General features: G+C 43.3%; 2 protein-coding genes across 2 annotated transcripts in view; one reads left to right on the forward strand and one right to left on the reverse strand.

Annotated features, from left to right (window-relative positions):
* Positions 1-27,715, reverse strand: part of LOC138968763 (Golgi apparatus protein 1-like) — a 73,843-nt gene that overhangs the window by 31,739 nt on the left and 14,389 nt on the right. Inside the window, exons 6-17 of the mRNA XM_070341411.1 lie at positions 25,276-25,456; positions 23,103-23,326; positions 22,558-22,679; positions 22,063-22,164; positions 21,096-21,264; positions 20,612-20,758; positions 16,981-17,130; positions 13,525-13,638; positions 8,340-8,428; positions 7,901-8,015; positions 6,367-6,459; positions 4,066-4,137 (exon numbers count right to left, since the gene is read on the reverse strand). Coding sequence (XP_070197512.1) covers positions 4,066-4,137; positions 6,367-6,459; positions 7,901-8,015; positions 8,340-8,428; positions 13,525-13,638; positions 16,981-17,130; positions 20,612-20,758; positions 21,096-21,264; positions 22,063-22,164; positions 22,558-22,679; positions 23,103-23,326; positions 25,276-25,456 — 1,578 coding nt within the window. The remainder of the gene's footprint in view (positions 1-4,065; positions 4,138-6,366; positions 6,460-7,900; positions 8,016-8,339; positions 8,429-13,524; positions 13,639-16,980; positions 17,131-20,611; positions 20,759-21,095; positions 21,265-22,062; positions 22,165-22,557; positions 22,680-23,102; positions 23,327-25,275; positions 25,457-27,715) is intronic.
* Positions 14,364-16,575, forward strand: LOC138950456 (uncharacterized). Its single transcript, XM_070322189.1, has 3 exons — positions 14,364-14,563; positions 15,292-16,012; positions 16,550-16,575. Exons 1-3 carry the CDS (start codon positions 14,522-14,524, stop codon positions 16,573-16,575), a joined length of 789 nt encoding a protein of 262 aa, XP_070178290.1. The 5' UTR covers positions 14,364-14,521.

The raw sequence follows: 27,715 nt of genomic DNA on the forward strand, positions 1-27,715 counted from the left end.
CTAATGACCAACAAGTCGCGTAAGGCGAAAATACAATATTTAGTCAAATAGCTGTCGAACTCACAGAATGAAACTGAACGCAATGCCATTTTACTCGTACCGGGGGCCCGGTAGCTCAGTTGGTAGAGCACTGGACTTGTGATCGAAAGGTCGCAGGTTCGAATTCGGGCCGGGACGGACACGGGTCAACTTTATGTGCAGACCCAGAGACGGAAGCCATGTCCCACCCCCGTGTCATCACAATGGCACGTAAAAGACCTTGGTCATTCTGCCATAAGTGCAGGTGGCTGAATACACCTAAACACGCAGACACCTGGGTAGCGCGACTCCGTTGCTGCTAGCTTTCCACTGGGAGGAAGCGACCCGAATTTCCCAGCGATGGGACAATAAAGTAATTATGAAATCGTCAGGCCACCGCTCATGGCAAAGGCAGTGAAATTGACAAGAAGAGCGGGGTTGTAGTTGCGCTAAGAAGGATAGCACGCTTTTCTGTACCTCTCTTTGTTTTAACTTTCTGAGCGTGTTTTTAATCCAAACATATCATATCTATATGTTTTTGGAATCAGGAACCGACAAGGAATAAGATGAAAGTGTTTTTAAATTGATTTGGACAATTTAATTTTGATAATAATTTTTATATATTTAATTTTCAGAGCTTGTTTTTAATCCGAATATAACATATTTATATGTTTTTGGAATCAGCAAATGATGGAGAATAAGATAAACGTAAATTTGGATCGTTTTATAAATTTTTATTTTTTTTTACAATTTTCAGATTTTTAATGACCAAAGTCATTAATTAATTTTTAAGCCACCAAGCTGAAATGCAATACCGAACCCCGGGCTTCGTCGAAGATTACTTGACCAAAATTTGAACCAATTTGGTTGAAAAATGAGGGCGTGACAGTGCCGCCTCAACTTTCACGAAAAGCCGGATATGACGTCATCAAAGACATTTATCAAAAAAATGAAAAAAACGTTCGGGGATTTCATACGCAGGAACTCTCATGTCAAATTTCATAAAGATCGGTCCAGTAGTTTAGTCTGAATCGCTCTACACACACACACACACACACACACACACACACACGCACGCACATACACCACGACCCTCGTTTCGATTCCCCCTCGATGTTAAAATATTTAGTCAAAACTTGACTAAATATAAAAAGGAAAGAGCTTACCAACTAACAAAGCAGAAGGCAAGTAAGAAGGTAATATTATGTTTACCTAAACATGACATCGGCCTTACCACATTTTATCACTGTCAGCCATACTGACAAACAAAAATGGAGGCCAACAATAGTTACTGAAAAAATGTACAAGTCCAAAAACGGACGAAAAGTCAGCAACTAAAACAACATTCCTGTCAAAATAATGACCAAAAAGGAAAGAGCTCACCAACTACGAAGCAGGAGGCAAGTAAGACGGGTAAGTGGCCGGTGGGTGTCATAACAAACACCAAACAGCATAGCCACGAGAGCCAAAAAATTCAACACCCTTATCCTCAGAGCTGAAAAAGTCGTATGATGTTGACCACGTGTTGAGTAGTGGTTGTGACGTAGCATACACCAATGGGAGGTAACTCCCCGGGTGTATGGTCATTACCATGGCTACGTTTACACTTTTTGTGGTTGGGTTGCTTCCCTTTAAAATTGTTTAAGACGGGTAGCCTTTTCAGACCTTAGCATCCTAGACTGTGTCAATGCTATATGTGATTCGGAGTAAGAATATGTAATTTAATCGGTTTTTTTAAGCTCAATATTGTGATTATACTTTTTATTTAGAAAAATCATGTTTGCAGCTATACCCTAAATATTTCTGCACAATTTTATGTAGTCTTTTGGTAATTTGCAATCTAAGAGACCAAGGGTGCATGAAATCTGGTCCAAAAAACAACATGGCCATATAATACTGCAATATTATTCGTCATATTATATGACCTCCCTGTACAACCAGTGTCTTATTAGACAAAACTCTAGAGGGAAGTAACTACAGTTTCAATATGGCTGCGCCCTAAGCACATGGATCACTGAAGTGTTTTATTTGAGTGTGTTTCTGCGTGAACTGAGTTCAGCATGTCGACTGGTCAATGTATTCCGTTTGTCAAGATTTCAAGCTTTTTTAGGTTTTTGTGTCACTGTTTCTCTAAATGTCAAAGAATATGCATGAAACTTGGTCCAACCAAAGAGAACATGTATATCTAGCTTTTGTCATACCAAATTGTTGGTAAGTCTGATACTTTTGAATATTTGAATATTTGATTTTCATTAATATAAATAATTTCGCAAATATAATTAAGGATCCAGCAAACCAAAACCACAAAAGATTTTCAAAATCTGATATAAAAAAAGCTTTAAAATAGTGTAAACAAGATTGTGTCAAAATATGAAGGATGTAGCTTAAAAACTGAGGCAGATAGGACCTAAAAACAATTAAGTAAGAATATCGCAATTCCGTAAATTGATTTGACATTTTTTCTTAAATTCATTTTTGTGAGAAAACCAGTAAAGATAGGCAACATTATAATATGTTTCCTGAAAATTAGGTATGTGTTGATGATTTGGGCCAAATTCTAACTCAAACAACCAAATCAAACTGAAAACACAAATTTGGAACAAAAATACCCAAATTTCAGCTGATTCTGCTACCTTCAATCAATCAATATATATATATATATACGACTTGTGTCTGTGTGTGTGTGTGTGTGTGTGTGTGTGTGTGTGTGTGTGTGTGTGTGTGTGTGTCCGCGATGCACGGCCAAAGTTCTCGATGGATCTCTTTCAAATTTGGTGGCCATATTCAGCAACACCCCGGACACAACCTGCTCGATGAGATATTTCAACACGTGCTTTCAGCGCTGTGCGCTGAACCGATTTTGGTTTTTCTCTGGATCCATTCCAAGTAACTCTTCCTTATCTTCTCCAGTGTTTTCAGCGTTTATCTCCCTTCCTTCGTGTGGCGTCAATCCATATTCCCGTTACTACGTTACTATTTTTAGAATGTCACTGCACGGTCCAGAACGCTTTCATTGCACCCGTAAGTTGTCCTTACTGTAAAAGTGAAAAGGTCGAATCAATTTATAGCCACGCGAAAAATACACTGTCATCTATCTCTATATATTTATAGATATAGATATACATATATATATATACGGCTTCTCTCTGTGTGTGTTCTGTTTGTGATGTGGTCTGGCGGCTTTGGTGTGTCTGTATGTTCAGGCCTTCCTTCGAGAAGCCATAACAGTTATTCTCAATCCCGTTTGAGTGGACTTCGCCTTCAAAGGTGATTGTGGTGTTTCGGCACTCGGTTACATTTGGCGTCGTCGACAGCGATGGGACTCGACATGAAATGTTCAGGCCACTGAATCATTTTCGTGCTGTTCCCATTCCACCTGGGAGGGACCTAAGCTTGGCGGGTCCATGGTTCGGAACTTTGGGGACAAAGTTCATTCAAAGGGGGTCGAGTGTGACAGGGAGACTACCGTCGCCCTTCACAGCAGACTCTGCAGAGTTGTTCGCCTTAGAAGTTGTGGGCTTTCCTTGCATGTACCCGTAAGTTGTCCTCACTGTAAAAGTGCATAGGTCGAATCTATTTATCGAAAAATCCACTGTCATCTATCTCTATATATTTATATATATAGATAGATATATACGGCTTCTGTGTGTGTGTGTGTGGAGGCAACACCTGTGGGTGGATTGTAGAGTTCTGTTTGTGATGGGGTCTGGCGGCTTTTGTCTGTCTGTATGTTCTGGCCTTTGAGAAGCCATAACAGTTAATATAGGGCTTAGAAATAAGCTCTAAAATTCTCAATCCCGTTTGAGAGGACTTCGCCTTCAAAGGTGATTGTGGTGAACCGCCACGCTGTCTGTCTCTGTCTCGCGATTCACCCCGGTGAAGCCGGGTATTCCTCTAGTTCTCAGATATGCTGTTCCTTGTCACTGTAAATATACCTCCCTTTTAAGACCATTCCCCCCCCCTCGCATCCATTATAAGACCCTAAGTTTTAAAAGGGGGATACAACTGTATCACAAACTAAGGCAAAAACAGCCGTAGAGTACTCACCTCTCTCTTAAACAGCATTTTGTGGCAGGGTTTCGACAGCTGCTGTTTATTCTTCTTCAAGCACTCCAGCACCTGAGACAGAAGAAATATATCTTCCATTAAACTGCAACAACACCCTCTGCACTCCGGAAGGCCCGGGACAGCCCGCGAAAAAAGTGCTGTGCCGATTCCGTAACGCCCGATATGGCCCGCAGAACACTAGGTCGTGTTGACCTACTTTCGCTTTGGTCTATCCCACAATCCAATGCAGTGTTCTGCGGGCCATATCAGGCGTTACAGAATCGGCACAGCACTTTTTTCGCGGGCTGTCCCGGGCCTTCCGGAGTGCAGAGGGTTAACTCATTGTCTCCCAGGTACAGATATATCCGTACCCACTCATATGGCTCTATATGACCAGATACGGATATATCCGCTCAGACTGTTAGCTTCAGTCGCTCACTGTAACGTCCATCTAACGCCTGCATTCTAGCGTGTTGATACACAGTTACTACAATTCTGAGTGACCTGCTGCAGCACAGCTGGTCTCGGCCAAAAAGAACTTGGTCAACATAAGTGGGGTAGAAAGTGTTAAGTCAAGGAGGCAATGTACACGGACACGAAGAGTAACAGCAGATTTCCTTTGAATTGCCCTCAGAACCATATTTCAAGTTAATCTGAATAGAAATGGAATTTTAACTGAACGTAATGGTGTGCGTGTGTGTGTGTGTGCATGCGTGTGCATACACGCGTTGGAGTCTGTTTTTATATGTGCGTGTATGTGAGAGAAGCAGCAAGAAGGGAGGTAGGGGGATTTTGTATTGTTTTTGTTTACTATGCCGTAACTTACATGCTAACTGTGTTGAAATATTGTATAGATTCTTTGGTGGTGTTGTACAGAGCAGAGTGCAAACTAATTTTGTGGTTAATGCTACATAAGCTTTCATTGTTAACATTATTATTATTACAGCAGTCCCTGCAATGTACGGCCCCCGGCATGAGCGGACACCTGTCATGTACGGACACATTTGCTCGGCACGGAGTGTTTTCCTTCTATATTTGCCCCCCCTTAAACGGACACCTGCAAAACGTGGACCCGGACACTCATTTTCGGTCCCAACAGCAGGTCATACCTCCAATGTACAGACAGACCATCGTCAAATTTTCACCACAACAAAATCGATAACAGAGCAGTCCGGCTCTTGGTACAAAGATCATAGCAGCAATGGTGTGATGACAGTCACTGATAACTTGAGTGCACGTGTAACCATCAGGAGGGGGCGGGGGGGTAGTTTTGGTCGGGAGTGGAGTACATGCGAAGATGCCAACATGAAACTGCACTGTGCTCTTTATTCTTGTCTGTTGGACGTAAACAACAGAAACCACAGTCGATGAAGGTCCTGAGCGAAAGAGAGTGAAAAACCGGCCACAGTTCTCAGCATCGTGTGTCTGTGTGTAACCTCTTTCATTGACAAGATACTCTTGTTTCCCCTCAGCCTTGACCAGTGAGTCGGTTGCCTAATCTATGAACCCTTCAGTTGTCTTGCTTTGTCAAAAGTTACGACACAGTCAACTGGTTTTGCTCTGAGTGAACAGTGCAGCTGGCCTCTCTGGCCACAGCCCAAAACAGAACATGGCTGGAGGGAGTGAGAGAGAGGGAAGGGGGGGGGGGGGGGGGTGGAGGGGTAGCTGGCTAAACTCTGTGGGGTGTCCGGTGTCACTGCATGTCAGCAGGAAGAGCATTGGAGAGAAATAGAGAGGTGTACTCTTCCACACAATTTCCAAGCATCAGTTGTCACATGATTATGACATGCAGCTCTATCTCTGCTGCTATTTATTCAAACTGGTTTTCAAGCTTATTCTTGCAAAGCATCTGCACACGCTCCTCTGTGCTGTGTTTGTGTGGCTGCTTTCGTATGTCAGTGCATGGTGAGTGCAGTGTTCACTGGCTTGAGGATTTATTTTATCTCTTCTTTTCAACACTTTTCATACAAATCATTTTTACAGAACATTTAAAGAAGTATTATGAGTTTATTGTTATTGTTTAGTAGCCACAAGAAGTGATTAGCATAGACTCAATCCTGCTGTTTGTGTGTCTCTGTGTGAGTGTATGGGGGAGGGGGTGGTGTGGTCATCCCTCCCGTGACCGGACACCTGCAATGTACGGACAGTTTTGCTATGGCCCAAGGGTGTCCGTTCATGAGAGGGACTGCTGTATTATTATTATTTTATCAGTATTATTATTATTAACTTGATGGTTCTTTTCTCAAGAGCACTGAATATCAAAGATATCCAGTGCCTTTTATTCAAAAGAGAAAAACTTACATTTGCGTTTCCAGGGCTGACGTTTTTGCAGTAACTTTCAACATCATCCGAACAGCTTTTCTCCAGTTCAGGGTCCAATTTGATGTTCTCCCCCTAAAATTAAGGCAGATATAAATGTCAATTTACCTCACATAGAGGGCAGTCACACACGCGATACAATCGTGAGATTTCCCCTGTCACACGGGCGACCGAGTCGTGGAAAATAGCTACGACAAGTCTGCGACTCAGTGATTCCCTCGTAGCTTTGAGCTATAGACCTTGTTCTATTCCTGCGACCCAGTCGTCAGTCAATCGCAGGGGCAGAGCCAATCAGAACGCGTTGTTGCGGCCTTCACGCCGTGACGTAAAATAATGGCGGACAGCGTCTCTTCGTCGATTCAAAACTTTTTGGAAGAACAGTTTCTTACTCAGATATAAAGGAGACGTTTTAGGCGTGTACAGCGGTCGGGAAACATTAATTGCAACTGTCTGGAAACTTTATTTCTCGCAAAGGCGAAATGCTGAAAGGTATTTTTCAGAAAGGTAGAGCGATGTTCGAACATTAGCGTCTGCTCTCGCAAAGCGCGTTTGCCGTGTTCACTGTGACACGTCACTTCCGCCCCGCTCGCGTGGAGTTATCGTTCGTCAATCGTTAGTCTATCGTTCATCGTGTGACGGGTCAATGGCCTACGATGTGATGTGCGATCGGCTCAAGATTGAATCGTGCGATTGAATCTCAACGATTGAATCGCGTGTGTGACTGAAGCTATAGTGAAGAAAAATAACTTTGACAAAAACATGCAAGTTGCCACTGACAAATCTGCCTGTGATCATGTACATACTGTGCACAGAGCAGCAACAAAATATGTTCCAGGTGGCGGCCAAATAGAGAATACTACATGGCTTGCTGTATCATTCAAGATTTACACGAGTTTGTTTTTTAAAATATTGAAATGCGAGCTATAGCAAGCTTTTCTGTATTTGAAAAAGCTACGAGTGTAAATTTTCTACGACACAGCAAGCCATGTAGTATTCTGTTTATCTTACATAACGATAAGATATGGATAACATTTTATAACGTCCTGTGAGGTTACCCCCATTGAAATTCGGGCTGCTTTCTCATTGGAGAAAGCGAGCTGCTATACATTACGGCGCTACCCAATATATTTTACTCCTTTTTCCTGCATTTACATATATTCATGTTTCCTAACTCTGAGACTTTTGCTGTGAGCTTGGGATCCTTATCGTGCGCATGCGTGGACACGGGGGTGTTCACTAGTTTGACACAAACTCATTTACATGATATACCAACGTGTGAGTGTACGATTTAGTTATGACATGGGTGATCTCTTTCACGCATGTAGGATAAGCAAGGAATAATCAACACCCTTCAACATTCCTCTCAGGCTTGAAGCACCTAATACAAGTGGGCAAACTGCATAATGAGCACTGCATCTGCAATCTATTCTTTTGATACATGCCTAATTCAAAAGGGAGTAACCATGGAGAATGTTCCTACTCACACCTCCTTCCAGATAACATTACAAAGACTTACCCTTTGCAAGAGCTCAGCTTTCAGCTGCTTGCGACAGGTGACTTCCACTCTGTGTGCTTTCTCCAGCAGCGTGTCATTGCGAACATGTTCACTCAGGCAGCTAACAACATCGTACCTGAACGCAAATTGTCAACACAACTCTTGTGAAATCTTACCATTCAGCACTAAACAAACAGCGAAAAGAAGAAAGATGCACATACATACATATACACACACACATGCCCCTCCAAACCCCCCCTCTGTCTGCTAGGAAATCACAGTTTGTCTAACAAGCACAACACTAGTCTTATTCATAAATGTTGCATCTAATTTTTTTCAGATTTAGAAAACATCAGCATTGGGTGCTTTCATGCTTTAGCAAGAAGGAAGTAGCGCTACAGGCAAAATCATTAAATGAATGAAATACTTATCAAAGGGTTTCGAGTTTCAGGATACGCACTTGGTAATTTTTCCTTTGCAGAATTTCTGTACAGATTTATGACAGGCCTCCTTGAACTTGTGGTTGAATCGAAAATCTTTCAGGGATATCTGAAACATAATGATGCAATTTAAATGCTTGTGTAAAATATTCAAGAGAGCAGCAGCTGTGCACATTGGTCAACTGGAAAAAAACACACACACCAAAAAGCACATTTCTCCCAAACACACATACGCATGCACACATACGCATGCACACACGCATGCACACACACACACACACACACACACACACACACACAGACACACACACACACACAAATGGAGTGCTTAGTGCAACAGATGGCAGGATGGGTGTGCTGATAATAATCAATATTGCAGGGAAATAGGATACAATCACAGCTGGCTGACGTCACTATGAAAGTCACAGGGACAAATGAAGCTGACTCATTATTACAAACAGGATCTGTGCATGAACAGACTGTGTTTGACTGCTAGTACTGATACTGACTCACCCATGTATAGTTTTGAATAAATAAGGCTAAGATTTGAAAACAATAAGTCCACATCCCCTAGAGACAAAACACAACCGTGTCTATTCCAGTCAAATCTTATTTTTAACAACCACCCAAGGGACCAACCAAAAGTGGTTGTTTAAGACAGGTGGTCGCCATGGAATGCTGAATTGTATAGAATATTTGTTGTCAGGGATCCTTTGGGACAGTCAGAATGGGCAGGTGGTTTTCTGGGACAGGCTGATCTTTCTTAACCCAGTGTGGGATTTTCAGTGGGGCGACCACCCCCAACCCAGCGCGTCCCCGGGTGGCGGATAGGGGAACGGTCTTCAGATATGGAGATCAGCCGCTTGCGGCCGCGGACCAAACTGGCTCCGGGTGGGATCCCGGAAAATCCTCCCCCCTGTGCTCTCAGGGTAGGACGTACGGGCCATGAGCTAAGGGTGAGGTAACCCCGACAGAAAACCCCGAATGCTGAAGACGGAGGACCCGGGCCGCACGGCGCATTCTCACAAACCACGGGTACACGCACTTACGCAAATGATGACACAATCAACCAGCACAGATGAAAATGGCGCTCGCCCATTGAGGACCCCCCAGGGTGGAGCAGCGTCGGGTCCCATGCCTCAAAGGGACCCAGCCCCAACTACTGGAGGTCCCTCCCGTCCGTCTTGTCACGCCAGGGGACGCGGGAGGAAAGTGACTGGCACCACCACAACCAGGAAGAAACCCAGTCAGCAGCGACCTTTTCAGGTCATGCACTGGAACGCAGAAAGTATCCTGAACAAGAAGACAGAGTTGGAGCATATCCTGCATGAGAAGAACATCAACATCTGCTGTATTCAGGAGACGCACCTGACACCCCAAAAGTCCTTCAAAGTGAGAGGCTACCAATGTCTTAGGTCCGACAGAACAGACCGAAGCAAAGGAGGAATCCTGACCCTCATCAGGAACAACATCAATGCCTGTTTGATAGAAACGCACATGGAGGACTCCGAATATCAGGTGATTCGAATCCAGACGAAGACATCAGAATTCCATCTTGTCAACTTCTACTGCCCCAATGATAGACACCTCGCCCTTGACACGATCCCCGCAAAGGCCTCCAACTTCATTGTGGTGGGTGACTTCAACAGTCATTCACAGAGTTGGGGATATGACCACCTGGATCGGAGAGGAGAAGAGGTGGAGAACTGGCAGGACGACAAAGGTCTCATCCTTTTGAACAGTCCCTTTGACTGCCCTACATTCTACTCCAGAAGATGGCACACTACATCAACTCCTGACCTAGCCTTCTGCACGGAAGACATGCACCAGCTAACCAGCAGAGAGGTCGGAGAACAGCTAGGTGGAAGTGACCATCGGCCAGTCTTTTTGACCCTGGGCATGGAGTCCTGCACTGAAGCTTCCTTCCCACGGTGGAACTACAAAAGAGCGAACTGGTTCCTCTTTAGACACCGCACCAGCGAACTCACCAGAGACATCAGAGTCGAGGGTCGAGACATCAATATGGTGGCGAATGACTTCAACATGAGCATCCTCAGAGCAGCGCGTGAGTCCATTCCCAGGGGTGCCAGGAGAGACTATAAGCCCTACTGGAGCAATGAATTGCAGGAACTGGATGATGATCTGGCAGACGCCAGAAGGGAAGCAGAAGTCAACCCGTCACAAAACAACAACATCCGCCTCCAGGAAGCCAAAGCCAAATTTCTCAAAAAGAAGCTACAGGCAAGACGGAGAAGCTGGCAAGAGAAAACAAGCTCTCTGAACCTTGAGAAGGATGGCAGAAAGCTCTGGAGGCTCACCAAGCAGTTGAATGATGAGAACACCAGCAGAGGAAAGATCACATTAGAAGAGAACGGGAAGGTGCTAACTGGAAAGCATGCTGCCAACCAATTTGCTGAAAGCTATGCAGCTGAGAGCAACCTCCATGTTAGCCCCGAGAAACAGAGAGAAGCAAGAAGAGAGAAAAGAGAGAGACCTGCCAGACAGTCGACAGTGGACGCCATGAGTCAACCACTCACACTCCACGAGCTGCACTCAGCTCTGAAAAAGTCAAAGGCGAAGAAGTCCCCTGGCCCAGACGGCATCACCAACGAGATGCTAACCCACCTTGGTAGTGCAGCAGAGAACAAGCTACTCGAGGTCTTCAACAGCAGCTGGCAAGAAGGATCGCTACCACAACTCTGGCGAGAAGCGATCATGATCCCCATCTTAAAAAAAGGGAAGGATCCAAAGAAGGCCACCAGCTATCGCCCAATCAGCCTCACCAGCTGTGTTGTGAAGACCCTGGAGAGAATTGTGAACGAGCGCCTCAGGTGGTACCTGGAATCCAGGAACCTCCTCGCCCCTGAACAAGCTGGATTCCGACAGTTCCGCAGCACTGAAGATCAGGTCACTTACCTGGCGCAAGAAGTTGAAGATGCCTTTCAGGAACAGAAGCTGGTCTTCGTCACCTGGATAGATCTTCAGAAGGCCTTTGACAAGGTCTGGAAAGATGGACTCCTTGTAAAACTGCTGAGGAAAGGCGTGTCCAGCAACATGTACCAGTGGATTCGCTCTTACCTCTATAACCGCAGGGCAAGAGTTAACGTCGACCAGACCAAAAGCAAGAAGTTCCTCCTTCGTCATGGCGTCCCTCAGGGCGGAGTCCTCTCCCCCACACTCTTCCTTCTCTTCATCGACGATCTGGTGTCTGAGATGCCCAAGGGGATCAAAGCTGCTCTCTACGCAGACGACCTTGTGATCTGGTGCAAGGAGGAGCACGCAAGTACTGCCACCTACAGAATGCAGCAAGCGGCAGATAGGCTGAACGCATGGGCAGAAGATTGGTGCGTCTCCATCAACAAGGAGAAATCCTCCACCACCCTATTCACACTGTCGCCAAAGCAGAAAGCCGGAACCATTAGGCTTGGTGGAACTCCTCTGAGAGAGGATGAAGAAGCAACGTACCTTGGTGTCACCTTTGATAGACGGCAGACCTGGAAACCACACATTGCACAGGCAGAGACGAAGGCCCGGCGCAAGCTAGCCATACTCAGGAAGCTGGCAGGTACCACCTGGGGAGCGAACGAGAAGATACTGAAGACAGTATACCAGGGAACAATCAGACCCCACCTCGAGTACGGCTCCACAGCGTGGTCAACCTCAGCCAAGACAAACCTGCAGACCCTTGACCGTGTGCAAAACCAGGCCCTCCGACTCATCACCGGTGCAATGAAATCCACACCCATCAAGGAAATGGAGAAGCTTACCACCATCCAACCCCTCTGTCAGAGAAGAGAAGCCAAGACTATGGTACAGGCCGAGAAGCTCAAGTGCCTACCCGACCACCCCATGAAGCACAGACTGAGCAACCTCACCAAGAACCGGCTTAAACGGAGCAGTTTTGTACACGAGAGCAAGAGACTTTCTCGACAGTACAGGGAAGTCCTTCCACAGAACACTCTACCTCTGACTCAAGAAGAAGAGGAAACCCCCAAGGCAACAGAGAAACCAGGCATCCAGATCTGCACCAGTGTTCCACATGTTACCTCAGGAGAAGATCAGAATGACACAGCTCGACAGGCACTCACCTTAGCCCTGATCGACGAACAGTACCCAAAAGAGGCGTGGATCCATGTATACACCGATGGATCAGCAACTAACGCCGTGCTCAATGGAGGTGCAGGCATTCTCATCCAGTTCCCTGGGGGACATACAGCTACATCCAGCGTTGCCACTGGCAAACACTGCACAAACTATAAAGCAGAAGCAGAAGCTCTCATGCAGGCCGCCTCCTTCGTTCAGGACTCCGCAGACCCTTGCTTTCAAGTTGTCTTCCTCTCGGACGCCCTTTCAGTCCTTCAGGCCCTAGAGAACGACAAACTCCCACAGCTGGCCAAAGCATTACAGATAGTCAGACAAACCAGAAGAGTTGTCCTCCAGTGGATACCAGCACACTGTGGGATACCAGGAAATGAAAGGGCAGATGAGCTGGCAAAAGAAGGAGCCGTGGAAGACCAACCTGAAAACAGTGTCAGCTTTAGTGAGCAGAAGACAATCATCAAGGCATTGATGAGGCCAAGGACAAACAGAGATGACTACCACACAATGTCCAGAGAGCAGCAAGTCAACCTCATCAGGCTGCGTACTGGCCACAACAGGCTCAATGCTCACATGAACCGAAAGTTCAAGCTGGCGCCATCACCAACCTGTGCCTGCGGTCAAGAGGACCAAACAGCGGAACACATCTTACAGCGATGTCCCTTACTAGATGAGGAACGAAAAGAAGTGTGGCCGTCACCAACTCCCTTGCAGACCAAACTATACGGCAGTCGACAGGAGTTGGAGAAAACGACAACATTTATCACCAGTGCTGGACTGATTGTGTAACCTCTGCGAACGCCAAGAAGAAGAAGAATGGGCAGGTGGTTTGTATTGAGAGGTGGTCACAAAGGCAGTTTCCATTGTACATGTGGCTGGTTTAAACAAAACTTTATTACATTTTTGTATCGTGAAATATATGCAATATTTAACATTGAGGATCGGAACTCAAGCATAAAGCTTATATAAACGAGGCAGTATACATGTGGTTCAAACTGAAAATGGTCACACTCACAGGTGCAAGTCTGGAAAGGAGCCATGAGGAAAATGGGACTAAAGCAGAAAAACACTGAGCACACACAGACAAGAATAGGTTGGTCAACATACCAGCTGATGATGTTCTATTCCAGCAGCACACTTGGCCCTCATTTCACCGTGGTTCTTGTGTTCTATCAAGCACTCCAGCACCTCATCCGGCTCCGCCTCGTTGTCCAGCTCATCCTGGGTAACATACACAAACCACATCAATACAATGTACACATTATTTTTAACCTGCTGCGGCACAACAGATGCATTTGCATGTTTTTATAAACCAGTTGCTCTGATTTTATCATCTCTTACCCTTTGATTGAATAAAAAAAAAGAACTTCTCCTCACTAACCCCATCAAAAACTTTTCCAAATCATAGCTCTAGTATCTCCACCACAAACTTCCACACACTGTTAGGGAGGCTCACGCTCTCCGCGGCCCCGGCAGTCAAGCAGAGCTGTTTTCAACTCAAAATTGTGCTTATTTGAATTTTTATTAAAAACAAATAAAGTATGAATGCTCTTGAGTATAGTCATCTTAGTACACTCATCTAAGTTTGATGTGAAAAAAATGTGTTTACATAGTTGTATTTGGATGTGTAAAATGCCCCAAAGCGTCGCGCGCCTGCGTCGGACTTAGGCGCTGGCTGGCTGTGCAGCGATTTCGCCTCAAGCCACGGCTTTGCTCTAAATCGGTCCCGAAACAACCCTGTTTTTGGTTGGTTCGGCCTTGTAAACTATAAATAATATATATAAATAATTCACCAATGTAACTTGGCGGAAGTAAATATCTCCTCTCTGTTTACGTCATATCAAGCGTTGAACCAATGGGAAGCACTGTAACACATCACACACGAACCATTTTCAAACGAAGAGGTCACATTCATTGATCGAAGTTCATCGCATCGCGTATGATAGTCAACATCTTGAATTTTCTTGTGCCAAAGTTTCTCATTTGTAATCGAAGCGGTTTCTTATGCCGAGCGTTTTTAAGACGAGAATTTGAGCGTCGAATCGCACTCCTGACAAAGCCGAGTGGAGACTGAGTTGCTGTGTTCCACGCTGCAGAATGTGTTATGGCGGGCGAGTCAACTAACTGCTGTGGGGGCGTCGATTGGGTATGTAATTTGATCTGAACTGTTTCTCTGTCAAAATGTGCATTAGTTTTAAATGAAAATCAAATTATAACTAAGTTCTAGTGTTTCAAGCTATCGAAAGTTAAATTGTGTTTGTAAATCGGCTTAGATGCAACATATTCGATTTTGATGTGGAGATCATCATCCCCGGTATTTGGGCGATACCACTGTCGGACAATCCCTGAGGTTTCGCTGATCGAGCTGTGTTTTGTTTTTTAAAGTAAGCTTAAAGTAAACGCATCCTGAATCTCATTAAACATAAGATTGATGAGATATTTACAATAAATCTGTAATTTTGATCTTTTCTTCTGGATGGTAACAAATTATAATAGATCAGAGTGACACTTCAGGAATGAAACGTGGCTGTAAGTGCGACTGAATGACAGACAAGTAAGACAAAATCTGAACTTTCAGTTTGTCTGTGGCAAAGTGCCCAGGAGAAATGCATACATACTAGTCTACTGTGCCAGTTTTGTTTGCTGAATATGAATCATGATGACTGGAGCTCTCAGCTGATTTAAATTGTTGTTACTATTGGTGAATTTGTAAATCAAGGATCAACTCCTGTTCTTTTTGGAATACTACCAAACATCTTTTCACTGTAGTATGTGAATTATTTACAAAGAAAGACAAAATGTTTTGTTTCTATTAATATTTTTTAGGCTTGAATATATTGGTTGTTTTATGTTTTATGTTCTTTTGTTTTTCAGATTGTTTGCATCCCTGATCAGAAGGCTGTTGGACCCAAGTTTTCACTTGTATCTGGAACCTCTCTTCTCAGCGGCTGCTTGACAACGGAATCGGGACCACTGGGGAAGGATGCTGGCACACTGCGAGACATCACGAATGGGGACTTCATCTCTCTCATGGTCTCGGCTGAGAATGTGGAGAAGTGTGGCAAGGTTACTCTTCCGGACGACTCCTGTCTTAGTCGCTACTTCGAAGTTCTTCACTTCTGGCTGATGAAGTTCACCACGCAGGCGTTTAACTCCAGGTCTCCAACTTCCGTGCAATCAAAGTGTGGGCGTGTGAAAAAGGACTACTTCAAGCTTATGAGCAAGTACAACAAACGACCAACTGAAAAGAACTGCTTGATCTTGTTTGACTTTTTGTGCCTGCCTTTCGTGTGGAAACTTGAAGTCTCGTCAAAATGCAGCAGTGATAGAGTGTGCTCTGAACAAGATGGAATAGTGACTGTTCCAGAGAAGCAGGCCCCTGCAGCCCCTTCAGCCATACCTGCTCCTTGTGCCGTCGACGTGCCGGAGAGTGTCGGTGAGATTGTTCTTCGCCAAGGCAAGACTTTATTCGACAAGGATTTGGTGAGCTGCAATACCGAAAAAGACTTGCTTGCCTACCAACTTGACAGACAGCTTAGACTGAACAGTTCTCTGGAAGAAAAGATTGAGGAAGTGTCATCCCACTTTGCTAGAGGTAAGGGATGCATGTGTTTCTCCCCAAATGTCAGTTGTCATAATGCCACTTCAACACTTGTGACTTTTGACTTTTTGTGCGCTGTGATTAAGCTGCACATACAGTACTGAATGTTATTGAAAGTTCTAATGTACTTCATGATGGAGGTGTTATCCTTTTGTGATTTAAAAACAAAAGTTATGCACTGGTTGTGCTGCTAAATTGAGTTGACAGATCCGCCGTTTGATTTTTTTAAACTTTTATTTATTTATTTTTTTAAGACTTATTTGGTTACTTTATTCTTTTAGTTTGGTGCATATAACAAATAGTCTCCTTGTGACTTGCCATTGGTGTCTCTGCTTTGAACAAATTTTTTATTTTTAATGGTTTTTGAAAGAATTTTAATGTGACGTAATATTTACTTTTTCCTTATTCTAACTAAAATTGATATTTTTTCCCATCAAATCTGATTGAATATGTCTTAACTATGAAGAGCAGCTAATTTCCTTTAATTTGATATATTATAAGTTTATATTAAGTGAATAAATCATGTTAAAGTGAAGATCTGCATATCTGAGAAGTAAGAGTATTCATAAGATGTCGGCCATTTTTTTATTTGGCTAAATTGACTTCATTAACTACTTTTTTTGCAAATAATTTCTATATACATGCGTTTTAACATTCAATAAGTACAATTAATAAAACAGTTGATGAAAAAGAACTTTTTTGTGTTTAGTGCTCTGCACAAGTTTTTCTAAGGTGGTCTGGGGTTGGTGTGATGGACATTTCCCCCGACTTTGGTGCTTCATAGCTAAATTTCCTATAGAGCTACATCCCTAAAATTTTCGGATCCCATAGACAATATTATATTAAGCATATCTACAAAATTTCAGAAGAATAAAGACATAATTCTTTGATTTATGAATGGCCAAAGTTGGGGAAAAAACGTTAAAAATGACCACCGGGCCTCCCTAACACTGTTTACTCACTTCACAGAACTTCTTAATCATTGGCGTGCAGGACTTCATGAGGATGGCATCCATGTGAATATCCTCTGACTCCTCTTCAGTGAAGTTGGCAATAGCCGATTGGCAGTTGCTGCTCAGAGTATCATAGTGCAACTGCAGACACTCCAGTTCCTGCAACAAGGGAGAGCCAAAAATAGAATGTACAGGGAGACACGCCCATTGGCTCCATCACATCACAGTAGAACCCCCCTTTCAAGAACCCCCCCCCCCCCCCCTCCCCCTTTAAACCCTAGTTTTGCAGATTTCCTGTTAACACTTTCTACCCCACCTATGTTGACCAAGGTTATTTTAGCCGAGACCAGCTGTGCTGCAGCAGGTCACTCAGAAGTGTAGTAACTGTGTAGTTACTGTGTATCAACACGCTGGAATGCAGGCGTAGGACGGACGTTACAGGAAGCGACTGAAGCTAACAGTCTGGGCGGATATATCCGTACCTAGTCAGATAGTCATATGAGTGGGTACGGATATATCCGTACCTGGGAGACAATGAGTTAATAAAGCCTGTAATTTTATCTCTTTTTTGAGACTCCCTCCCTTCAAGACCTGATTTGCTCAAGGTTTTGGGGGTCTTAAAGGGAGGCGGGCAGGGAGTCAATAGTAAGACATATGCCAGAATGGAGTCTTTGATCTAAGGTTCTTAAATCAGGGATTCTCCTAAACTGAAGTCAACATTGCACACAAGGAAGCAATTTTCACACCACTCTATCCTGTTCTTTACAGCGACTACCTTTTACAAAATGAACCTGATGAAATGCCTGCCAGATGGACTTTTTTGCTTTTCAAGAACGACCTATCCGGGAAAAAAATACCATGAAAACATCAGAAAAGAAAGCATAGGTCAGGAACTAAAGATTTGTTCAAGTACAGTAGAACTCCCCCTTAGCGACCCCCCTGTTTACGACCACCCCCTTTTTACGACCGATTTTGCTACCATGGATGCATTCTACTATATAATGAACCCCCAGTGAACGACTCACCCCAAAACGCGACTTACGAACAAAGCTGTTGGGGGTGAATTACGACTTTCGCGCATTTGTAGTCGAGCAAACAAAAACAATACATGGCGGCTCTTGCTCCTCGAACTATCGCGAGACAACAACAAAATTAAATCTCGCGCACGATAGAATCCGCGGCGATTTCCTTAGGAGTCGGGAAGACGCAAATCCTGTGTATCGTCAAGGATAATGACCCAAAACGCGACTTACGACCGAGATTTTTGGGATGATTTACGACTTTTGCGCATATTTCGAGCAGACGAAAACACAACATGGCGGCTCTCGCTCCTCCAACTATCGCGAGAAGAAATAACAAGAAAGGCAAAGCCCACACGACTCACATGCTGAACAGACCTTGATCTTTCTTTCAGAAATGACAAATATCAGTTTAACTCAAACTGACCTGGAACTTGAAGATATGTAACCTAATGTGAGTTAGTATGAAAATATAATGTATTTCCCTCACACATATGTAGTTTTGGAAGAGTTATTTTCAATAGTTCAAGGTCAAGGTCACTTCAAAATATATACATTTCAACTTTGAAGGACCCTTGCGACCTTGACCTTGAAGCAAGGTCAACCAAACTGGTGTCCAAAGATAGGGCTTACTTTGCCCTGTATAGCATACATAGCTAAGGTTGCCATTCTCAATAACTTCAGAAAAAACTGTGAAAATGTGAAAAACAATCGTTTTTAAGACAACAATTATGGCCCCTGTGACCTTGACCTTGAAGTGAGGTCAAGTTGCCAAACATGTTTCTGAAGATCTTGTAACCATACACCATCAGGCCACAATTGGTGTTGATAGACTTAATAGTGTCCAAGAAATATACAATGTTAAAGGTTTCACAGACGGACGGGGGGGACGGACGCCCGGACGCCCGGAAGGACAGGCGGACGATGTCGGTGAGTATTTTGTTTGTTTGTTTGTTTGTTTGTTTGTTTGTTTGTTTATTTGTTGCTTAACGTCCAGCCGACTACGCAGAGCCATATCAGGACGAGGAAGGGGGGGGATGAAGGGGGCCACTTGTCAAGCGATTCCTGTTTACAAATGCACTAACCCATTACTTGTGTCCCAGCAGGCTTTAGTAAAACTAAATTAATACCTACTGGAAGATTACCAGTTTCCAGTATGTTAAAATAGGCTTAACCTATCTACTGCTGGACTTACATCAGAACACTAACAGATTAAACTATACATGAATCGCGAGACAAGCGGCAAGAGAAGAGATTTTTGGAAAAAATACAGGTGAATGAGCAAGAAGGCAGAAAAAAGAAAAGAATTCATGAAGAAAAAGAGAGCATGACAGGAAAGAGGAACCAAAAATCTACCTAACAGCAAACTAGAAAGCTCCTGCGGTTCCAAAAACAGGAGGGGCCTTTAATTTCATAACCGCAGTGCCCCACTGCGGGAGTCGGTGAGTATATAGACTCACTTTTGTAAGTATAATGTATTTCCCTCACACATATGTAGATTTGGAAGAGTTACCTTCCATAGTTCAAGGTCAAGGTCACTTCAAACTATGTATACAATCCAACTTTAAAGGACCCTTGCGACCTTGACCTTGAAGCAAGGTCAACCAAACTGGTGTCCAAAGATAGGGCTTACATTGCCCTGTATAGCATACATAGCTAAGGTTGCCATTCTCGATAACTTCAGAAAAAAATGCGAAAATGTGAAAAATGGTCGTTTTTAAGACAACAATTACGGCCCCTGTGACCTTGAACTTGAAGTGAGGTCAAGTTGCCGCACATGTTTTTTGAGATCTTGTAACCATACACCATCAGGCCACATCAGGTGTTGATAGACTTAATAGTGTCCAAGAAATATCCAACGTTAAAGTTTTCCGGACGGACGGACGACTCGGGTGAGTACATAGACTCACTTTTGCTTCGCATGTGAGTCAAAAACTAGTCACGACGACTGTCTTGTTGACAAACGAAGATTCGAGAAAGAAAAAGAAAAGCGCCGACTCTTGAGTAGAGAGCTAATAAAGTAATCGCTAATCGAGCGAAGTGGCAATCCGCGGTGACTTCCTTGGGAGTCGGGAATACGAAAATCCTGTGTGTCGTCAAGGATAATGACTCGGTGTTATCTAGATGGTGAGAAGGATAGCGAAGCGAAAGTACGCAAAGAGAGGAGCCTGTACGAAGACCTCAACGATCGTGGTCAAGTTTAGCGATGCAAGGCGACGAATCATTCATATGAGCGGAAAGATGATTCGGGAGAAAAGTCGTTATGCTTTCTATCGAGTTAGGACATTCGGATTTTACTGGTTGCGCCACAATGTCAAATGTGCTTCACTCAGCGGGGAGCGAGTATTACGCCATGAGTAAATTTTCTTTGAAATTTGAGTTCAAGTTGTTCTGCTGTAATGTGTTTGGGTGTGTGTGTGTGTGGGTGTGTTTTGATATGACAGTAAACTGCAACTGTGTGTTTGTGTGTAAACATGACAGTAGATACACTGCAACCAAATTCATGACCGACCGGCCAAAAACTCAAACCCCCCCTTTTAAGACACCCCCTTTTTACGACCTAATTTTCAAGGTTTTTCCAAAGTCGTAAACAGGGGGTTCTACTGTATCATGACACTCACCCCTCCTTTCTCAGTGTGCTCCTTCTCAGAGCACAAGTCACCAAGTTCCACCATACAGGCATCTTCGATGATGGGGTTCAAATCCACGCTCCGAGCACGCTGGCGCATCACCCTCTTCACTGCAAAAACGCACACTCTCGACACTTGCTGGAAAAAAAGAAGAAAAGATACAATGTATAATCTCACTCATTCAGACTTTTCACATTTGCTACAAACTGCAGCTTGTGAATCAAAACAAAACCAGCATCAATGACAACAGCATACCTGATATCAATCCGATGTTTTTCTGTGCAAAACAACCCACAAAAATAAACTAAAAAACACAAACAAACATTGAAGGAAAGAAGAAGAAGAAGGATAAGAAGGAGGATGTGTGTGAGTGTGCATGCGTGAGTGTGTGCATGCGTGAGTGTTTGCGTGCATGTTCACACAATAAATGAATGTATTTTTATGAGAGCACCTGACAAGACACTCAAGCACTCACCGGAGTTTCAGCATCGAACTGCTCAGGGTGGAAGAAGTGCCTGCGCAGACAAGCGAGGACCTGGGGACCCTGGTCAGGGGTCATTGATTCTGGGTCAGCCCAGTTGCCCGACTCGTGACACAGCTTTTTTGCGTCACGCTTGCATGACTTGTACAGATCTGGGTCGAGTCTAAACACAAAGAAAATGTACCTTTGGCAACCAACGCAGCATCTTCCATCGCAACGTATTCAAAAAGAGAGAGAGAGAGAGAGAGAGAGAGAGAGAGAGAGAGAGAGAGAGAGAGAGAAAGAGAGAGAGAGAGAGAGAGTGAGAGAAAGAGAGAGAGAAGAGAGAGAGAGAGAGAGAGAGAGAGAGAGAGAGAGAGAGAGACACACACACACACACACACACACAGGGATACAATTGAGTGTCCATGTGTATACTTTCGTCAATACATGTACACAGAAACATACTCATGAATTGTAGAAATATAAACTATTGCTATCGCACAAAAAGCGTTCATACACAGGCATCGCTACAGCATACTGAAGTACAAAAAACTCCAACAAATATATATAATGTACCAAAGCTGTTTGTGTTTGATATGAAAAACAATGATGGAAAACAACATCAGAGTGAGCAGCGAGTAGAGGGCCCACTCTCAGTGTGCCATGCTGACTGGCTCGCTTACACATTGCATGGTGAAAGTGATGAAGAATGAAGTGAAAGTGTGTAATTGGTTTGTGTCAAATGTGCTTTAACCTTATTCGCTCCTGGATGGATTTTGACTCTGAATCTATCATTCTCTCTGGCTCGAGCAAAATCAAAGCATCGGAAATGAATGTTCAGAAGGGTGCATCATTTGAGTATGTTTGTGAAAAATGTTCTACTGTTTTTTAGTAATGTGAGGTGAGCTATTGGCTGCAACCAGGTAGTGAGTGTCCTTCAACAGACAGAAATTAACAAATCAGAAGGGTCTATGAATACCTGAAATCCCTGGCCACAAAGTATTGGATCTCAAGGAGACGTTCCTCACACTCATCCGTCATGTCATCTTCATCTAGGTTGTCCATCAGGCAGCTGATGATCCTGTTTAAACACAAAAAGCAGCCGGTTGAAGCCTTTTTTCTTATCCTTCAAGAATGAATTAGTATGTGGCCAACTAATAACATAGAGCAATAAATAACATGTGAGTGTTCACATTTGAAACTCAGATTTTGTTTCAAATCTGTGTTATGGTCTATCCTTTTATTTTCTCGGTTTACATTACTTTTCTAGGCTTTTCCCTCAAAACCCCATCTCCAGTCAGAACTTCTCCAGATGACTACCACTGGAAAATAGACTCCGAAGACACACAGCCCTTCCCACAATTATTTGTACTTCTTTTCCTCCTTCATTTCAACATGCACACAAGAAATTCTAACAAGCAAAGCCTTGAAATTCCAGCTGCAACCATGATGGTGAAAAGAGCCATCCACTCACGCTCCATTGCCAGGTCGAATGTGGGAGCACACGGCAGAGACTACATCACCACATGCCAGCTGCAGAGGCTTGTCCAGTCGGTAATCCTCTGCAACGTTGGCTTCCCGAAGCAGCCTCTTCAACTGCAAAAGACACAGACCGATTTCAAAATGTATCACACTGCAACTTGTCATATATATATACATGCACAGTGTTACGCCTAATTTTCCTTTTCCCTGAGCCTTAAAATATCTAGCTACAGTACAGTGGTATTTGCTATCTGAGATGAGATGAAAAGCCCCTCAGATGAGAGGATATATACCAAGAACAGACACCTTGTGTTGTCTTTTTGTGTATTATTTTAAGCAAATATACCTGTCATGAACCACCCTGTATGCAGGTCTAAAGGATAAGGACAAGGGTAAGGTATGTTGTCCTGTGAGGTTACCCCCATGGAAATTTGGGCTGCTTTCTTACTGGGGAAAGCGAGCTGCCTTACAGTATGGGGCTACCCATTTTTTATTACACACACACACAGAAATCAGTTGTGTTACTGTTACACACACCTGTCCTTTACACTCGTCACTGATGTGGCTGCGCTGATTAGAGTGATCTCGCGCCAGTTTCATGAGGCAGTGTAAGGTTTTGCCACCCGGCTCCAGACCCGAGCAATGGTTTTCAATCTCATTGGCACATCTTGCCATCAGGTCAGGATTGATGCGATAGTCTTCAATCAGGCGTTGTCGTACTTTGATCATTTCTTGCACACATGACGCATCTACAGCTTGTCCTGCAGAGAGAAGAGACATCATATAAAACAAGTGCGTTTGTTCCATGGCATTAGCATCAAAGCTGAAGAGTTCATTTCAAAGTTAAAGAAATTGTCATCATAACCTTGAATCAGCAAATTCTAATGACAAAAGTGTACAGGGAATAAAAACAAGTCGCGTAAGGCGAAAATACAATATTTAGTCAAGTAGCTGTCGAACTCACAGAATGAAACGCAATGCCATTTTACTCGTAGCATCGTCAGGCCACCGCTCATGGCAAAGGCAGTGAAATTGACAAGAAGAGCGGGGTAGTAGTTGCGCTAAGAAGGATAGCACGCTTTTCTGTACCTCTCTTTGTTTTAACTTTCTGAGCGTGTTTTTAATCCAAACATATCATATCTATATGTTTTTTGAATCAGGAACCGACAAGGAATAAGATGAAAGTGTTTTTAAATTGATTTGGATAATTTAGTTTTGATAATAATTTTTATATATTTAATTTTCAGAGCTTGTTTTTAATCCGAATATAACATATTTATATGTTTTTGGAATCAGCAAATGATGGAGAATAAGATAAACGTAAATTTGGATCGTTTTATAAATTTTTATTTTTTTTTACAATTTTCAGATTTTTAATGACCAAAGTCATCAATTAATTTTTAAGCCACCAAGCTGAAATGCAATACCGAACCCCGGGCTTCGTCGAAGATTACTTGACCAAAATTTCAACCAATTTGGTTGAAAAATGAGGGCGTGACAGTGCCGCCTCAACTTTCACGAAAAGCCGGATATGACGTCATCAAAGACATTTATCAAAAAAATGAAAAAAACGTATGGGAATATCAATCCCAGGAACTCTCATGTCAAATTTCATAAAGATCGGTCCAGTAGTTTGGTCTGAATCGCTCTACACGCACGCACGCACACACACACACACACACATACACCACGACCCTCGTTTCGATTCCCCCTCGATGTTAAAATATTTAGTCAAAACTTGACTAAATATAAAAACCATCTAGGCTACGAAGCCAACTTCTTTGTATATATTATATGTCATACCAGTCACAGTTATCCTATTTCACAATTCACATAAGACATGAAAATTTTTTTTACAAGCCTGTTAAAGGCACAGTGCAGCTCACAGCCTTCGTTTTGCGTTTTTGTTGCAGCTGAGTGCATTTACAGTTCAAAAATCCTCCTATGGTAGTAAAACAAACCCAAAACTACCCAACGACGACATCTGTGAAGCTCGACAGTTTCTTGTTCACGCGAGTGCATAAATTAACCTAGTTATTACGTGGTGTTTGGTCGGAGTTCGATTCAACTGAGTGATTCCGGCCTCCATTTTGTTTTACACAAACTCATGATGACGTCTGACATAGTTTGCTAGTTACGTGTCATTTTGTGCATGATGTGGTGATCTACCTGATCTAAATTTAGATCCAAAAATAGGTCAAGACCAGCCGGGTCCGAGTACGAAATTAATTCGTAAAAAAATCGCAGTTCTTGACTCTTTGGGTGCAAGTCAATGAAACTTGGTAGTTCTTCTAACAGATAGCTGCCTGAGGTATGACTAAAAGCCCCAGGGGCTCCGTGCACCTGGATTTGACAAGTTCAGTACCTTTAAGTGCACAAGGAATATTTTCATTCATAAATCCCAATTATTGCTTTACCTTGGACAACTCAGAAACTTGCTCCCGCAATTTCACATTTGCAACCATATTTGTTTAAGTTCCCCAAGTGAGTCCAGACAGTGAAGATTTGCTTTGCACAGCTCAGAAGCCTAATGCATGACACTTGTGCAACGACACCTTCACCTCAATACCTTACATTGCCGCACAGCTCACCATCTAGGTAAGCACATTGCACATGGTGAAGAAATGCCTTGCACTGCTTAGCCTTAGAAGCCTAATGCTCGAAACCTTTACATATGTGCCACCACACCTTTCTTTTCCACACAACTCACCATCCATGTGAGCGCTCTCGAGGCACATAAGGACATTGGCGCGTTTGGCATCTTCGTGCCCCGTGGTGCCCCCCAGGCAGCTGTGCTTCTCAATGTCCATTCGACACCTTGAGTAAAATGAGTGCTCAACTCTCACGTCCTCTGCCATCAGACGCTGGCGCAACTCCAACTTTTCCCGGCACTGAAATGCAAAGAAGACTTCCATGAATATTTTTTTCCTCATACATACCATGATGGCAAATCAATCAATCAATGATGCTTGGGAAAGATTTTCCTTTTTCAAAGGTTACAAATGTTTTAATTTGACTGACAAATTAAGCCCTGAGTAAGTTGTTTATTTTACTTGCAAAACTAGTCCAAACAGAGAAAGAGAAACTCCAGACCTATAAATCCACACTTCTTAACTCTTTCAGCCCTGCGCCCGACAGTTTGTCGGGCGCTCCTTAGCTGCTTTCAACACCTGTGCCCGACAAACTGTCGGGCGGTGACACGCATCTTCTCTGACCTTGTTTCTGATCTGAAAATAAAAGACAGGTCACGAGCAAGGGAGGTAAATCAGTTCCCACTTCCTTCTTCTTTGTTTGGAGCCAATTTGGCGAACGAAAATCGTCCGAGTGAGTGTTTTTTGAGCATTTTTCCTGCGAAATATGAGCAACCAACGCCGCTACTCGTTGAGGCAGGTTCTTGACGAGATTTTCCTCGACGATGACAGTGATTATGATGCCGAATGCGATGTTTCTTCGTCTCAATCGAGTGAAACAAGTGGTGATTTGAGTGCACAAGACCTATGCGAGGGCTTCGATGCAAATGTGAGACAGAAACATCCTGTGACTTGTTGGAACAACTGTGACAGAGTGGTGTGTTTACATACTTTTTGGTGTTGTGTTTGTGACTTGGAAGGATTTATTTGAACTGTACACACTTCAGAATAGCGCTATAAAAGTTTGCATTATTATTATTATTATTAAGGTACTGACTGCTACTCAACAGGTAAGAACGTGCACTTATCATACAACACACACAATTTTATGTGTCTACAACTATTAGTTGCAGAGTTAGAAGCGCTTTAGTGAAGTACCCATCAGATTGCACAACAGTGCCAAAACCCTCCAGGCTGGAGAGGCTGCTGAGCCTGCACTGCAGTCAGGGCTGATAGGGTTAAACAAAGCCAAAACATACAGTTCCTGTGCAGGTGACTCAAACTTTTTCCACTGCCTATCTAAACAAAAACAACCAAATCTGTGTCCCAATGACACAATATACCCAGACCTGGGAACCCCTGTTTAGCACTTTGAGTATTCTCAAACAAACTTGGTGTATTTTCAAAAAAATGAGCGTACTCCACACAGCGTTTGCACATCCATGATTAAAACATGCCTCATGCGCGTCCGTCACACCGTTAATTAAGTTTACCTATACATTTAAAACAAATGCTTTTTTCAATTGTTACTGACACAAACTGTACCGTATTTGACGGACTACAAGCCGCGACTTTTTAAAAAAAATATCTCATTGCGGCTTATAAAAAGATGCGGCTAAAACGTTACCTAAACTTGAATAGCATTCACCTAATGGAAGTCGCCGCGGATTTTCATTTCGCTCGATTAGCGATTACCGGTACTTTATTAGCTCTCTACTCAAGACTCAGTGCTTTTCTCTTTCTTTCGCGAATCTTCGTTTGTCAACAAGTCGTCGTCACAAGCGTACAGAGAAACACCGGATGTATCAGGATCTCGCGCGCGCGAGATTTCGTTTTTTTGTGTCTCGCGATAGTTGGAGGAGCGAGAGCCGCCATGTTGTGTTTTCGTCTGCTCGAAATGTGCGCAAAAGTTGTAAATCATCCCAAAAAAGCTTATTCCGGGCGGGACTACATGTGTGTGTTGGTTACAAATTGTGTGTGTGTGATATTTTTCTTCAAACTTTTTCACTTTTCTTCTTTGTTTCACTTGTTTATTCTCGGAGCCGATTTCGCCAAATACCGTACTTTCGTTTGCCTGGTTGTTTTGATTGATTGACACGAACTGATTATATTTTTTTCGACGGCGGCTAATATAGTGACGTAATCATGTGCCAAAATACTGGATCGGCTTCAGGATGGGCTTGTGAAGAAAAGTAGTCTAGGAATTTTTCTCGTCGTATTTTTTTCCCACTGACCGTACTGAGCGTATTCTCGACAATCATGCGTACAAAATACGGCGAAATCGTATGGGTTCCCAGGTCTGTATACCACAAAAGCAGACTTCAGCTATGGATGATGATTCATCATTAAACATCTAATATGAACAACTATACCACAAAAAAAGCTATAAACAACACCTATAAAACAAACTTGCATCTTCATAGAGCAAACAAAATACAATGGAAACCCCCCTTTTAAGACCTTCTAAAATCTGAGAAAATCAGGTCTTAAAAAGGAGGGGGTCTTGTAACGGGGGTAAAT

This window comes from Littorina saxatilis, linkage group LG1 (genome assembly GCF_037325665.1).
Source record: "Littorina saxatilis isolate snail1 linkage group LG1, US_GU_Lsax_2.0, whole genome shotgun sequence".
Taxonomy (NCBI): domain Eukaryota; kingdom Metazoa; phylum Mollusca; class Gastropoda; order Littorinimorpha; family Littorinidae; genus Littorina; species Littorina saxatilis.